This window comes from Neopelma chrysocephalum, unplaced genomic scaffold (genome assembly GCF_003984885.1).
Source record: "Neopelma chrysocephalum unplaced genomic scaffold, ASM398488v2 Primary Assembly neopelma1_23, whole genome shotgun sequence".
NCBI classification, from domain to species: Eukaryota; Metazoa; Chordata; class Aves; order Passeriformes; family Pipridae; genus Neopelma; species Neopelma chrysocephalum.
In genome coordinates this window covers 5,001,272-5,016,000 of record NW_020897691.1, presented here as the reverse complement: position 1 = coordinate 5,016,000, position 14,729 = coordinate 5,001,272, and the positions used below count along the sequence as shown (strand labels likewise).

General features: G+C 37.9%; 1 protein-coding gene across 5 annotated transcripts in view; it reads right to left on the bottom strand.

Annotated features, from left to right (window-relative positions):
• TARBP1 (TAR (HIV-1) RNA binding protein 1) overlaps nucleotides 1-14,557 on the bottom strand; it is a 33,676-nt gene extending 19,119 nt beyond the window's left edge. Inside the window, exons 1-13 of one of the 5 annotated variants that reach the window (XM_027685231.1) lie at nucleotides 14,519-14,557; nucleotides 13,940-14,037; nucleotides 13,091-13,160; nucleotides 12,081-12,229; nucleotides 10,819-10,871; nucleotides 10,060-10,157; nucleotides 8,852-8,987; nucleotides 7,758-7,854; nucleotides 6,762-6,851; nucleotides 5,957-6,089; nucleotides 4,129-4,225; nucleotides 3,661-3,836; nucleotides 1,029-1,126 (exon numbers count right to left, since the gene is read on the bottom strand). In XM_027685231.1, the coding sequence (XP_027541032.1) occupies nucleotides 1,029-1,126; nucleotides 3,661-3,836; nucleotides 4,129-4,225; nucleotides 5,957-6,089; nucleotides 6,762-6,851; nucleotides 7,758-7,854; nucleotides 8,852-8,987; nucleotides 10,060-10,157; nucleotides 10,819-10,871; nucleotides 12,081-12,229; nucleotides 13,091-13,160; nucleotides 13,940-13,963 (1,221 nt within the window). In that variant the 5' untranslated portion in view covers nucleotides 13,964-14,037; nucleotides 14,519-14,557. Of the gene's footprint in view, nucleotides 1-1,028; nucleotides 1,127-3,660; nucleotides 3,837-4,128; nucleotides 4,226-5,956; nucleotides 6,090-6,761; nucleotides 6,852-7,757; nucleotides 7,855-8,683; nucleotides 8,821-8,851; nucleotides 8,988-10,059; nucleotides 10,164-10,818; nucleotides 10,872-12,080; nucleotides 12,230-12,919; nucleotides 12,978-13,090; nucleotides 13,161-13,939; nucleotides 14,038-14,120; nucleotides 14,343-14,518 lie in introns of those variants that run through there. The other 4 variants (XM_027685244.1, XM_027685238.1, XM_027685254.1 and 1 more) reach the window with 4 other exon arrangements.
• Nucleotides 14,558-14,729: the final 172 nt, after the last annotated feature.

Genomic DNA, 14,729 nt, shown 5'->3' with positions numbered 1-14,729 from the left:
TGCAACTTTCCTTCACGTACAGAAAACGTCTCAATATAAAACCATGCATCAAGGAACTGCATAAAGAACTTTTCCTCCTTTAATTTTGAGATAAAATATACCTTCAAGTCTCCACTAACTTTTAGATGTCATTCTCCTGATTCAACTCTAATTTTTGCTTTGACACTGGACCACTTTCACATCACTCTTCCATTGCACTCATTTTTGGGACTGTCCCCTAAAGAAACATGTACCTCCTCTCTGTCTCTCTCTCAAAAAGCACTGCAGTTCTTTGATACAATCAAAAGGTTATTTTTAAAGAAGTCAAATTCCTCTTCTACCATCAAGTCATTTTGCTCTAAAAGTCACAGGTTTCTTTGGGATATAAACTTAAACACTGTCCACAGCAATAAGCAATGAAAGATAGTTAACGAAGACGATAACCAGGCCAAGTACTAAAAGTTTCCAAACTCCTAACATCTTATGTCCACAGTTATATGAGTAGATACAATGCAGTATATAATACTCACGATTTCTTACTATATGATTTCTTTAGATTTAAGAAGAAACAAGAAATGCAGACTAGACAGTAAAGGTTACTTGTCAAGACTATTTTAATTTTTATTGTTCCTACTCAATTCCCGGTCAGGGATACTCCCCCGGGCAGATGGAGCTCGTCAGCCCTGTGAGGCCATCCATCTATGAGAAGGTCACTCTAAACAAACCTACGTCCTGAGGACCTCACTGCCATTGTCCAAGCTCGCTTGGCCCCGGCAGATGAACCTTAGGATTAAAGGGTGGGCTCAGTTCAGCGCATGCTGTGTCTCACCTAAAAAATCCATTGCGCAGGCTGGAAAGGTAAAAGACCTTTCCCAAAATCTTCGTTCGCGAAGACTGGCCATACTTATACTCAAAAAAAGTTAACAGAAATGTTCCTATGCAAATTGACTTTCTAGGTGCTTCAAGATTTGATATAAAAATTAGGAGCAATGGTAAAACAAATTAACAAGCAAAACTACACCAAAGTATGCCTCGTAATCAATACTTACAGTGCTTAGCTCATCTGTAGTAAGACGTCGGAGAACAAATTCAAGAATACTCTCCACAGGTGTCACGAGAGATTTCCAGATAAAAAACAATACCCTATCTATGTGGTGAAAAAAAAATGTATTAGCATACAGAAATACAATTCCCATAAGAATTTTATTATATCATGCAGATTTAATTATGTTACAGAGTCAAAGTTATACAGCAATAATATTAAAATACCTAATACCTTAAAACAGCTTTACACTCTTTAGCAGTCTAAGCCATAGGGCTGAAAGAATCAAACCAGATTACATCCTTTCCAGAGATTTATCATGTATTAATGAACCAAAAACCATGCAAGACCAGATGACCAAATTATAGTTTTCCAACTTTTCACACATATTTTTGTCCTATTCCCAACTCTCTGCACAAACAGCTTATTAATGAACTGACTCTGTAATAAAGAACAAAAGCTTTCATATCAATTAATTTTATGTGAGGAAAATATGGTTTTCCATTCCTAATATTTATAGATTTTGGGGTTGTTGGTTTGGTTGTTTCTTTTTTTTGCTGTGTAGAAATAATTCATCTTTAGGTACAGAGTAATCTTATGAGATTTCAGTCAAGTAGCTTTCAGGCTTAATATTGCAAAACATGATACTTTCTTTAAGAAAAGGCTAAGCTACAAAGGATATCACATATGCATAGCATTTCACAAACAAAAAGACACAAGTTTATCACACAAAGGAGGCAGGTGACTGGTAAAACATATTTAACCACAAACACACTTCAATCTGTCCTTCCAGGGTATGGGCAAGCTGAAAGCCAAAGAAATAACATCTCAGTATGAAAACAGATTTAAAATACTCTGCATGACCATTTTGTTCTAAAAGTATCAGTCATTAACTTCAATATTTAGGAGTTACCCAGAGGTGAGAGCTACTGGGTTTTTTTCTGGAGTTGACCCTGAGTAACACTTCATGTAGCAAAATTATTATGAAATTGAAGACCTTCAAAAAGTGAAAATATAAAGGGACATATTTCCAGAAGTTCCAAATCCATATTGTACTTACTTTCAATATTCTCTATCAAAATAGCTCATAGCATTTCTAATGCTTCAATTGTTTAGAACAAACAGTTTAATTATGTCAGACTATTATCATGTTTCATCATAAGTCTCAAATCACTAAAACATCTTCTGCAAATTAAATTCAGAAATTCTTCAGATAATACCCCATTTGAGCGTAACACTATCAAAAATAATAATTTGCAAAAGCTTACTGTTAAGTGAAATCTAACAACAGTAAAGACAGCAAGACCTGTCAAAGAATGCTGATTTCAGCATGCGCTTCAGGCATGTCTGTCCCCATTAAAATATTCTTAAATAAAACACTTCCTGCTTGCTGTTACTTTTGGTTTACAAGCTTAAATTCCTTTATTATTCCCTACCATTTTATCATTTTCCATTTGATAAACAGGACTTTTCACCTCCCATTTAATCAACACTGAAACACAACTTCTGTATTTTACAGAATTAAACTTCCCACCCCTCACCGCAGTCAATTCACAGCTGCAGAGAAAAAAGATTTATTACTTGGTTTTCCTGTGCAGAAGGAAGAAGCACAAAATCGTTGTAGAAAATAATATAAGAAAAGTAATCCTTGTTCAACTTAAAATTACAAGTGCAATTCAGAAAGCCTCTTGAAAGACTGATGACGGTACTGGAGTACCTGTGGGGACGTACAAAAGGATGGAAACACTGCAGTGCTCAGCCTTCCCACACATTTAGAACCTTGTTAGCAGAACTTAATATGCTATATCAGGTGTCAAAATTGCCAAGGCAGGAATGACATATTGCAGACACATTAGATCTGTAGCTCCCCACTCCAAAATTACTCTCGTACTCCATGTTATAAAAACACTGAAGAAAAAAATCAAAAAATAACCCAGGGAAACAGAAACCAAACACCAAGATCCCTCTTGTTCCTGTTCAGCATCTTAATTCATGAAAATAATACGGCAATTTTTCATTTGCTTTCAGGAGAAACATACAGGTCTATTCTGGTTACGAACTAACCAAGTTCTCACAAAAAGAGTGCTAAGGACTCCACAGCTTTTGTTCAGACTCTCCTGAAAGGTCTACAAGTTAAAGTGCTTGATGTGGGGGGAGGCCAAACTCCCAGACTGACAGATCACCAGGCTTGTACTTAAGTGAGCACCTCTTAGCCTACCAGTCACCTCAGAAAACAGGATGTCCAGCAGGATCACTTTATGCAGTTAGGGAAGACTCTGGTTGAATCACCTGTGGCAACTAAGCAGATTAGGCCAGGTTTCCGTACTAACTTCTTTATGAAGTGTCTAAATGATTTATGGAATCGACATGTTGGCAAAGAATAGGCCTATAAATATTTGCAATGGATAACAATTGTGCTCCCAGAAGGTTTCCACGTTCTCAATTCCCAGTCCTTAAGATACCTGTAGGATTGGACCCACAGTTCAGTTTTATAACAGACATGCCAGATTGTCAACTTTTACATTTACCACTTCTAGGCTAGTATTAATTTGAAAATATAGCCATAAAACAGTAAATACTTTAGTTGTAGTTAATACTATAAGTAATATAAGACACAGTATACGGAAGATATCACTAACCATCTTGCGCATTGGAACATTTTAACGAACGGGTCTGCAATAACTTCAAGAGAAGCTGTAGGCTTTTATCTGTTTTCAGAGTTGGTATGTAAGCATTACTGCCAAGTTTCATCAAGACATCCAGAAGAGGGTTCAAGAAAGCCTCTAGTTCAATCCATTCTATGTTGCTTTTTCCACTACACAAAAACAAAAATTAAAAAGAAAGTCTTCTTCCGAGTATCTGCCTTAAGTGCTGAAGTTACTTATGGAAATAAATAGGACACATTTCCAAGTCACTCAGGTATCTTTAGAAATGTTACCCAGTATGTTTGCAGCAATAGTTGGACAAGGTCTAAGGAACGATCGGGCTGACTGAAAGTCTGCAAAGAGAAGTGGACAGCTTCCCAACTTGATCAGGCTTCTACTGGATCCTTCAGGAGTGAGGGATTGAAAAAGAGAGAAATGTAAAATAAGGTATCTCATACTTACCTGTATTTATTCTTCATCTGCTCCACATCAGCAGCCAAAAGAATCATGGTTGCAACAAGCTTAGCTTCAAACCAGTCAGGCATAAAGCAATTTTCTCCTGATTAAAGATAATTTAAGGTTTTCACAGTAACTAAAAAATACCTTCATATTGATTTCTAAAACTTCTGGTTTTGTAACTTACTTTAATAAATTAGTAGTACAAAAATCAATTAACGCTAACAAGTGTATTACTAACGATTTTTTGCATTCTTTAATCTAGACATAATTGTTTTTCCTCTATGCCTCAAAGAGACTAAACTCATTGGCCTTTAGGTTGAAATCAGTTCTGGGCAACGTGTTATGCAGTAGCATATATTATGTAGTAGTTCCCAACTAACATTTCTATTGATTTTAAAAATACATTAGCATAATTCAAATTACATTTACCAAGAATATAATTCCACTACAACTTCATCAGAAACATCAGCTGTGATTTTGACCAGCTAAAAGTTATATGAAGAACTGAAACTATTCCATCAAAAGGATAATTTAAAAAAAAAACAAACTAACTAAAGTTTCTCTTTATGCAGAACTACATCATCATACTTATAAAATTGTTGCTTAAACAGTAGTCCATAACTTGGCTTTAGGTTTGTTTTTTTTTACTGGTATGTTTTTGGCTTTGGGAACTTAGAAAGCAAAACACTCTCCAGTTCAAACAGCTGGATATGGTTGATATTTTTCCCTCCAAAGAGCTGCTTATTAGCTAAGATTCATATAAATCCACAAAATTACAAACATCACTTTTTAGAAGTGAAATACACATTTGCTATGGAATTACAGATAATATAGACCAAGGACTAAACAAAGATTTCAGGAACGAGAAAAAATCTGCCAAAATTTCTAGCAAAGCATTTACCTTGGAAGATCAACATACAAAATTTCCTTGCAACTTTTCTAACAATAAGATAATCAAGTGAACTTTCTTGGGCTGCAGGAAGCTTCTGAAGCTATTTATCATTAGCAAACTCTGACCTACCTTTTTTACCTCCTATATGTACATTATTTTAAAAATGTTCAATTTTGACTTTTGACATTCTAAAACCATATCAAGTTCACTATGACTGCAGTACTTAAGTAGCAAATAAGTGAATGCTACATAAAAGTTGAAGTATTAAAAAAAAAAATCAATTTCTCATTCCTTTCAATGTATCTGAAAATAAACACTAAACTGAAGTCGTAATAATTTAAAACGTGCCAGTGAACAAAGAGGTCCCTCTAGAATTTATCTGCACATTTATACATCCTACAAAGAACCTTCCTTGGTTATAATGTGTGGCAGCTCATCTGTTGCAAGCTGTCCAAATTCAAAAGAATATAACTGCGCAGGAAGGTGTGTAATGAGCCTCCAAGCTGCCAAACTATATGGCCTCTTTCTTCATAAAAACACTCAGTATTTTTACAAAGCTCTGCAGAGAAACACAGCAAAACCTGTATGTGTTCATATTCCTTTGTGCTTTCCTCCACCCCCACATTCCAGCATTTTCAGATACCACCAAAAAAGTAACACAATAAGTTTAACGGACAAGCATCAGTGCAGCATTAAAACTGAATATTAAGACTTAACCTTCAATTAATACTGCAGGACTTCAATTTTTGAAGGAAAACTGGAATTAAAAATAAGGTTCAAACTTCAAAATCACAAATACCACAGATTGGGTAGTACTTGAACAAGTTCTCAGCTCATAACATCATAAACAAACAATTCTTCTAAAATCCAAGGGATTGTAATTTTTTTGTTTAAATTATCTTACAAATAGGGGGGTTTATTAATAAACATTTAACTTACTTTCAGATGCTGGTGTCTTAAAGTACTTTTCCACAAGACTGCGTACATATTGACATAATGTCTCTTGATGCTCAAAATCAGAAGTTACAGACTTTCTGAAGGATGTGTCATTCACTTGCAACCAACTGCAAAGCTACATTAAAACCAGTATGTTACTACTTAAACACATCTGCCAGCTGTGTACTGACACCGCTAACTTAGCAGCATACTAAAGCACTGTTAGACACGAAATGTCACATCAACAAATCTACACTGTGAGAGGTGTTCAACAAAGCTACTTTGAGGCTTAGCAGACTGCTCCCTTCTAACTCCACACAGAAAAAGGTTTTTCCAGATGGTAATTCAGAGTACCCCCAAAAAAATCACCGGTACTAATATAAGAAAAAATACAACTCTTAAAAAATAAGCAAGACTGGTAAAAATTCCCTTATCTCAGAAGGGTTTCTTCCAGTCAAGTGTTATCTAGTGAGACCTGCATTTTTTTAGTTTTTAATGCCAAAAATCAATGGAATAAGATGAAATGTACAGTATACATAACAAGAAGACACTATGCAAAAAATTTATCATTATATTGCTGTCCAACTAACCAAAACTTATGGCTACATAATCAGCTGGCTCCAGTAACTATATATAATTATTTCATCTTCGAATTTTTATTGACAGCATTTTACATCTTGCAAAGACATAAAACATATCCCATGAAAATTTACAATCTCACTCTACATGGTATGCATGTTTTCCCCTCTGAGATTATCCTGTTATTTCTGCTGGGTTTGATGAACATAAAACCAGCTTCAGTTCTCACCTCTGTCCATAACAAAGTATCCCTCCTTAGGGACTCCTCTGGTCTAAGGGACAGAAGAAAGCTTGCAACTTCTGGGAGGGACACTTTCTCCTGAAGAAATTAATCAAAATACAATAGCTGTCAACATAATATACAACACATAAAACACCTACATAACAAAAAGTTTGCCTTTCTCTGTCAAGTTTCAGAAAAAGAAATTTGCTTCTTCATTTTCATGAGGAAAACTCATTTTTGCCTCTTTAGGACCAACTTATCCTTACCAAGGAAAAAAACTTATTTTTCCCAAGTGTTAAAGTCTACCTGAAAATTAATAAATTACTAGAAGAATAGTACCATTCACTGATGACACCTTTTAAATGAATGTACAGAAATGATTAAGAGCCATCAGTAAGTACTATTTCTGTATTTCTAAAAGGAAATTCAGACAGGTTTATAGCTGTAATACACAACATGGAAGACTGTCTATTCATTTAGAAAGCAAGCATGTTATAAGACAAAGAAAGCATGAATACTTTGACTACTGAATAATAAAGATTGTGCTAGTTCAGCAGTGATGTAGTTTTATTATTTTGGTATTATGAATAATAATGGTAGTTTTATTATTCTGGTATCCTCTTTTATCCTCTTATGTACTGCAGGAAAGTCTATATAGTTTCTATCTCTTAAAACCTGAGTTTATACAGAAGATATAGAATAATATCCCATTATGATAACTACCATATGAAAACCCTACAATAAAAAATCAACTAATAAATGCTAATAAAAAATACCTTTTATTAAAACCAAAGTTAACAGAGGCATATCATACTCACATAGCACTATTTAAATAGTCACTAAAAAAAATTTGCAAGTCCAGCAAAATCAGTAATTTCATGTTGTATCTAGCAATTTTTTGAATACTGATAACCCTGTAAAAAAAAGCATTACTACTGTATTTCTATTACATCAGGGAAAGAGAAAAAAGAAAAACCAAACCAAAAAACCCTCCAAACTGACCACATCTGTCAAATGCATAGTTGTTTGAAGAAGATAGCACTGAGCAGCTCCACGCAACAAAATCTGATGTGTAATCATAGTACACTGGAGGACATTTCTGGAAACAGGAAAATACACACTGTATAAAACACACTCTTCAAAATGTAAACATTTTCATATATTTTCTAATTATTAACCATTTTCAATACACTAGATTGCATTGAACAAACATATTCCACTAAGTATGACACAAACACTGCCTGATCAGACACCATACAATCCAGCACCAAGGCTACTGCTACAGGTACTTTCAAACACTAATATTAAAACTTGGATGAGCATACACCTCACAAAACAAAAAGGGAGAGAGGAGGGAACAAAACCAAAGCTAAAGGAACAATCCCCACGATGACATCAGTTCAAACTGATAATTTAATATTTGCATTTCTATCTGTAACAAATATAGAAATAAAATATGTTTGCCATCAAATTTTCACTCGAGTAGAAAACTGTGTCTGACTTTTTATTTCCTTTTCTTTTTCTAAACTGCTTCTATGCAATATTCCTTCAACCATCAGTAAGATTTCATTTAAAATCTCAAATTTGATTAAACTGGAATAACAACTGATTTTTAGAGACTCTAGTAAGTGAAAGCAGACACTTAGGAAATATCAGTGTGATTAAGATCAATACTGAGGTCAAGAACTTTTATCTAGCCTTTTATTTACAAATCTTTCAGTTTCTAGCATTGTGGGCTATTGCCTGATATAGCCTCAACTTCTATTAAACCAGGTTGCAATGTAATTAGAACAAAAAGAAGTGTGATATATATCAATCAGGAACCACGGAAGACCAGGGAAAAATTATGCTAAAAAAGAAGAAACTAAAAAGATCTAAAATGCAAAACACTCATTTTTTAAAATCACACAGAGATATAAATACATTACTTTTTGAACTGCTTTCCTCTGTAAACTAGACATAAAGGAGAACCTTCCACTCCCATGCACAACCATCCTTTCAGAAGTAACAAACATGAATTAAATCCTGGCTCTCCAGATTGTCAGCGCATTTCTTTGGAAGGAGTCTGTAAGAACACAACACAGTGTATATTTTACCTTAAAGCACGAAGTCCTTCAACGCCAAGTACTTTACATGCAGGGATAGATGCCAGAGCCATAGAAAGAAACAAAATGGGAACAGCACACCAATGCCTACTTGTCATCTTCTGAATAAATTTTAACAGGAAGCTACCTTAAAATAAAAGTAAACAAACAATCCAAAATGATTTCTTGTTCTCCAATGCATTTAAATAACATGGACTCCAGCAGAAGATTTATGATAATTTCTGACAATTAAATGAAAGACAACAAAATTACATTCCAAAGAAGTCTGTCATTAAGATAATACGATAAGGAGAGAAACAGAAAGACACCTAATATTGGCTTTGGTAATCTGCATTAACCACCATATTCAGGAATGGAATTTTAACTCTGTTTTGAGTACTAAACAATGCCTTTTTTAAGCTGCTACTCAGTGTGTGTGATAGCAGACCATAGTACACAGTGATTCAACCTGTTTCATGGATGCTGGCATGGCCAGAGCAAGCCTCGATAAGCATCTGCAGTCAGTGGAAGCAGGCCACCCAGTCTCAGGATTGCTAATCACAGACCTTCCATTTTGTGATAAAATACATGTCTTGGGACAGGGCAGAGAAACAGGGCATCTATTGCATTACAAATATATGTTTCCTACCAGAATTTGTACCTGTAGATACAGGGTGCTGAACAGAGCTGGTTCTATCCTTTTTTAATCCAATAAGACCAGATATTAAATTCTGGTCTGTCAAAGGATGCTCCTTCTTTTCAGTCTACACTAACACCAAAGTTTGGAACAATCTCAGAACGCTTCCTCCATGCAACCTCACAATAAAAGAATCCCTATTCAGCTTCTGCTTCAGCACTTGGACTGGCTCTTTTGAATGCCTCACTACCCAGGTCATGACTAAATAAGTCTGGCAGATAAAGAAAAAAGAATCTGCAAAAACTGTTCCACCTTCAGAACTCTGAAGCCTGTTTGGCCTTTTTTTTTTTTTTTAAAAACAGGTAAGTCTGCTTCAGTTTCCCCCTAAAACAATTTCATAACTTAATACTGCAGCATCCCTTAAAGCCTCTGAAGACCTTTCTTTCCTCTGGAAACTCCACTGCCAGGAGAACTATTCCTTTTTTCTCTCAAGTAAACGTTTACATGAGATACAGAAAATGGGTCCATAGTTTTTATTTAGTTTCTTTACATAAAAAAAGATAAAGGTGAAACTGAAACATACCTTTTTCTTCTTCTGGAAGAAGCATGAAATAAGTAGCCAAAAACTTCTGTAGCCTCATTCCCAAACGAGGACATGCTCCTATTAACTGACTCGGTGTCCTGTTGAGTTTTGAAATATCAAATATACAACTGGCATATGACAGTATATACCAGTTTTAGGATTAGATTTAAGAGATTTAATCTAAAATCTAAGATTTAGAATGTTTAAGATTGTCCTCAAACAAAAGCAAAGTGTTATTCAGTGGTTAATTGCAGAATCTGCTAAACAGGCCATACACATGGGAGTGCAACTCCTCAAACTTTTCTCTGCTCTTTACAACAAGAGAGGCCAATGTCATCTGCCAACCACGAACAGTCTCCTGTAAAAACCCAGTTCCAGCAGTTATGAATTGGCAGTAATCAGAGTAGTTCTCCTTTCTGTGTGGCAAGAAAATAAAAAGGTAAAAAAATACTCCACTAAGTTAATAATTTATCATCTCTCACTTCATTTTCAAATTAATATTTCAAAACAAGCTGTAAAATAGGACCTTCAGGCATTCTATGTTTCTATTACTAGGATTAAATTGAACCTACTTTATCTTACTCACAGCTATCCGCCTTTCCTGAAAAACTCTTTACCTGTTTAGCAGCACCTTTTTTTAATGTGTTTTCCTTTAGCTAAGATTTTACCCACATACTCAAACCAGTATTATTAGAACACATGTCCAGCAATCAAGAAATTAAATAAACAAACAAACAAATAAATAAACCAGTGACTTGCCTGCTGTAGAGGGAACTTTCTGAGAGGGCATCCATTAATGGTCCAATAACAAACTGATAAAAAAAATAAGAACAATGGCTAAATGTACATTTGCAAGGCACTGTTACATTGAGGCTAATTAAACTTATTTCACTAGACTTTAGAAGAACAGTCAGAAATTAGAGAACACTCTTGCCAGTAGTAAATAGTAGGAACAAAAAGAGGAGGTAACTAAAGAGAAAGGGGGCCAGGAGAGTAAACAAGTAAAGCAATTTTTCCAGTAGATACATTTCAGAGAGTACTGTGAAAGGTGTAGGTGAATAAGGAATCCTTTTGGGAAACAGACAGAGAAAAGATATTTAAACATTAAATTAAAAAATTACTAGGATGCAACACAGGTGCAACGATTTAGGGTGTATATTAACATTGACTTTATTTCAAGTTACTCATTAAGAGGCTGACTTAATTTGACACTTTACCTAACAAAATAGCACAGGGACCGGTGGCACCAGCTGGTCACGCAGAGACTCTGCAGAACCCAATAGACAATGAGAAGACCCCAGACCAAAAACAACTGTTGGACCAAGAGGTATGTGCTAGGTACATGAAGAGCGGGTGCACAGACTGTAAGGGTACAAAATCCCAAGTACTCTTCTGTTCAGGCTCCCTCTACGGAGGCATCAACAGGAGCTCTTATCGTGCACCACGATTAAATTACTTAAAGGAACCAGTCATCTGGGGCTCTGCTATAGGAAATGCAGGGTAGTGTTGGTAAGGGAAACTTGTCTGAGTGCAGTGAGTGTGGGGAGTCAAGCAGGGACCCACTGGCTCACTGGAGCCACCCATTGTGAGGGGGCTTCACTCCCAGCACTTGAAGTCTCAGGTGGTGCGAGTGTGACTCCCAGAGTGACATCCGAATGGTCAGACAGGAACACTTCCTTAACACAGGGAGCTCTGAAAATCTGAAGCATCCATCACTCCTATGACAATTTCAGTTCTGGTAGCAAATCTCAATTAAAATGGGAGCCAACTTTAGCTAGAGTGCATTAGTTTGAAATGTGGGAATGAATGACTGCACTCAAAAACATATTCCCTCTATCCTGGCCATTTTTCAAGTAATTACATATTTGACGCTACTTACAAATATTGCTATCAGTTGCACAGCTAAATAAATTACTTTTACAGAATGTGTACGGTTCCAACACTACTAAAGCAATTGGTGTTAACATATATTACAAATTAAAACATTTGTTTGTTCAGGCAAGTAGCAGTAACACCCTTACCTCCAAAAAACCAAGAGAATTTGGAAGATGCTTTGTTTCATAAAGCTCCAGAAAATGAAGAATGCCTTCCTTTGTCAATGTTTTATTCTCACTCTCAAACATTCGTTTATAAATGCACATATGCCACGATGGGTGAAACAGCCAACAACCTGTTACAAAAGGAAATAGCCAACAACCTGTTACAAAAGGAAATTCTTCTAAACTGACACAGAAATGACAGTGACACATTAACACACTAACACACAACATACTGACATTTCAGTCAACATTACCGTCTACTCACTAGATGAGTCAAGAGGATGACTATAGCTATTAATTTATAAAAACACGCTGCTTAATCTAAAAAATTAACACAGTTTTCCAAACTTACCCTCTACATTTTATTCGTTACAAATTAAAATTACTACAAAGGGCAAATGCCACATCCTTCTTCCTGCAACTCCACTTACACCAATATATTTACCTGCAATACTTTCACATTAATAGTCTTCCCACTTTACAAATCTCTAACATCTTGCACTGCCTAATTACATGTGCTCCGTTTTGCCGTAGACATGCTGCCTCAACACTCATTTATTTATTCTCTTTCCATTTCTAACAAGTTAGGGTTTTTTTTTCCCTTTTACAGAGTTGTGCAGGTGACTTGGCTACTAAGACCCACTTCAAGATTCTCTGGTTTTATTTTCATATTAGCTTAAGTAAAGCAAAACACAGTGGAAAATGATCATTTATTTTGGTTTGCTGACAGAAAAATGGTATTACAATATAACATAATAAGCAATAAGCATACGTTAGGATTTCTTCTCAGAAAAGGGTGGCCACTGCCTGTGCATGTTTGCCAAGCAACCTGTGCATACAGCAGACCAACAAAAACTGGAAGAGCCACCCAGAAAACACCTAAACTGAGAAAAAAATAACAAAAAGCTGCTACTAAAACAGCAGAAGAAAACAGAAAAGTGTAACTTAACTGCCCAATATTTAAAGATGTACCAGAAAAAGTTACATCTTACCTTTGTCCTGTGATATGGCATGCTCATATAAACTGTTTAGTTTTGGTAATACTGGCTTTATGACATGGATCTGAAAAGCAAATTATATGTAATGTAAATAGTTTACATCTCACACCTATAAACTGTCAGTTACTCTTGAGCCAGAATTTACTATCAATACATTATATATAATGGCCAGTTTTCGCGAACGAAGATTTTGGGAAAGGTCTTTTACCTTTCAAGCCTGCGCAATGGATTTTTTAGGTGAGACACAGCATGCGCTGAACTGAGCCCACCCTTTAATTCTAAGGTTCATCTGCCGGGGCCAAGCGAGCTTGGACAATGGCAGTGAGGTCCTCAGGACGTAGGTTTGTTTAGAGTGACCTTCTCATAGATGGATGGCCTCACAGGGCTAACGGGCTCCATCTGCCCGGGGGACCGGGGAATCGAACCTGGGTCGCAGCAGTGAGAGTCCTGCATGCTAACCACTAGGCCACCAGGGGTCCCAATACAATTAATATAGTAATTGACAACAGAAGTGTATTTAAATAAACCTGCAATGCCTGTGGTATGTAACACTCAGTTGCAGTTTAGCACTAAAGAAAATCCAGGTGTTACTTTCTTAGCTCAATCCACCACTTTAACCAGATTTATTCCACAGACAGAGTTATGAATTTATTCCCAATGAATGACACGTACTGTGTTTGAAGTATTTAAAAGCTGAAACAAAAATATTACTGTTAATGCTTACTTAAGATATACTCAATCACCAAAACTGGAAATACTTTGCCCAATAAAGACATTTACAGTACATATGCCAGAAATGAGGTAGTACGTCTAAAACGGACACAGATTCTACAGCGCTCCTACCTGGTTTCCTTCCAAAGTTTCCATTATCAAAATGTAAGTTTCCCAAAACTGTAGGAGTTGCTCATTCTTCTCAGCAGACCACCAAAACAGACTCGACTCTGACACAAAAAGAGGAGGACACAGATTTCTCCTCGGCCCGCAGCCCAGGCCGTGCTCCCCTCCCGCTGCCCGCCGGCCGTACCGTGTTCGCCGTCCGGGGGGCAGCGCAGCTCGGCGCGCTGGCCGCCGCTCAGGTCCAGCGCTCGCTTCAGCAGGTAGCGGGCCCGCTTGCGGCACAGCCCGTCCCGCTCCGTCAGGCCCTCCTGCACCACCCGCCAGAACCGCGGGCACAGCCGCGCGTCCAGCCCCGGCTCCGGCCCGGGCGGGCCCCGCGGCAGCAGCGCGTCTGCCAAAGCGCTCAGCGCCAGCAGCGCCCGCCCGGCCCGCGGCGTCCCGCCCGCCCCCAGCAGCCCCTCCCAAACGTGAGGAAGCGCCGCGCCGTTCCCGCCCAGCGCCGGCAGCAGCCGCCCGGCCACCAGCGCCGCCGCCGCCTCGCCCTCGCCCTCCTCCCGCACCAGCGCCAGCGCCACCGCCACGCACCGCGCCACCAGCGCCGGCTCCTCCAGCCGCGGCGCCGCCGCCACCAGCGCCTCAACCGCCGCCTCCTCCGCGCCTGCCCCGCCGCCCGCCGCCAGCTCGGCCAGCGCGTCGCGGGCGAGCCTTGCCGCCAGCGGCGCTCCGCACAGCTGCACGCAGTGCCGGAGCGCGCCCCGCGCCGCCCGCGCCGCCCGCAGCCGCTCCCCGCACCCCG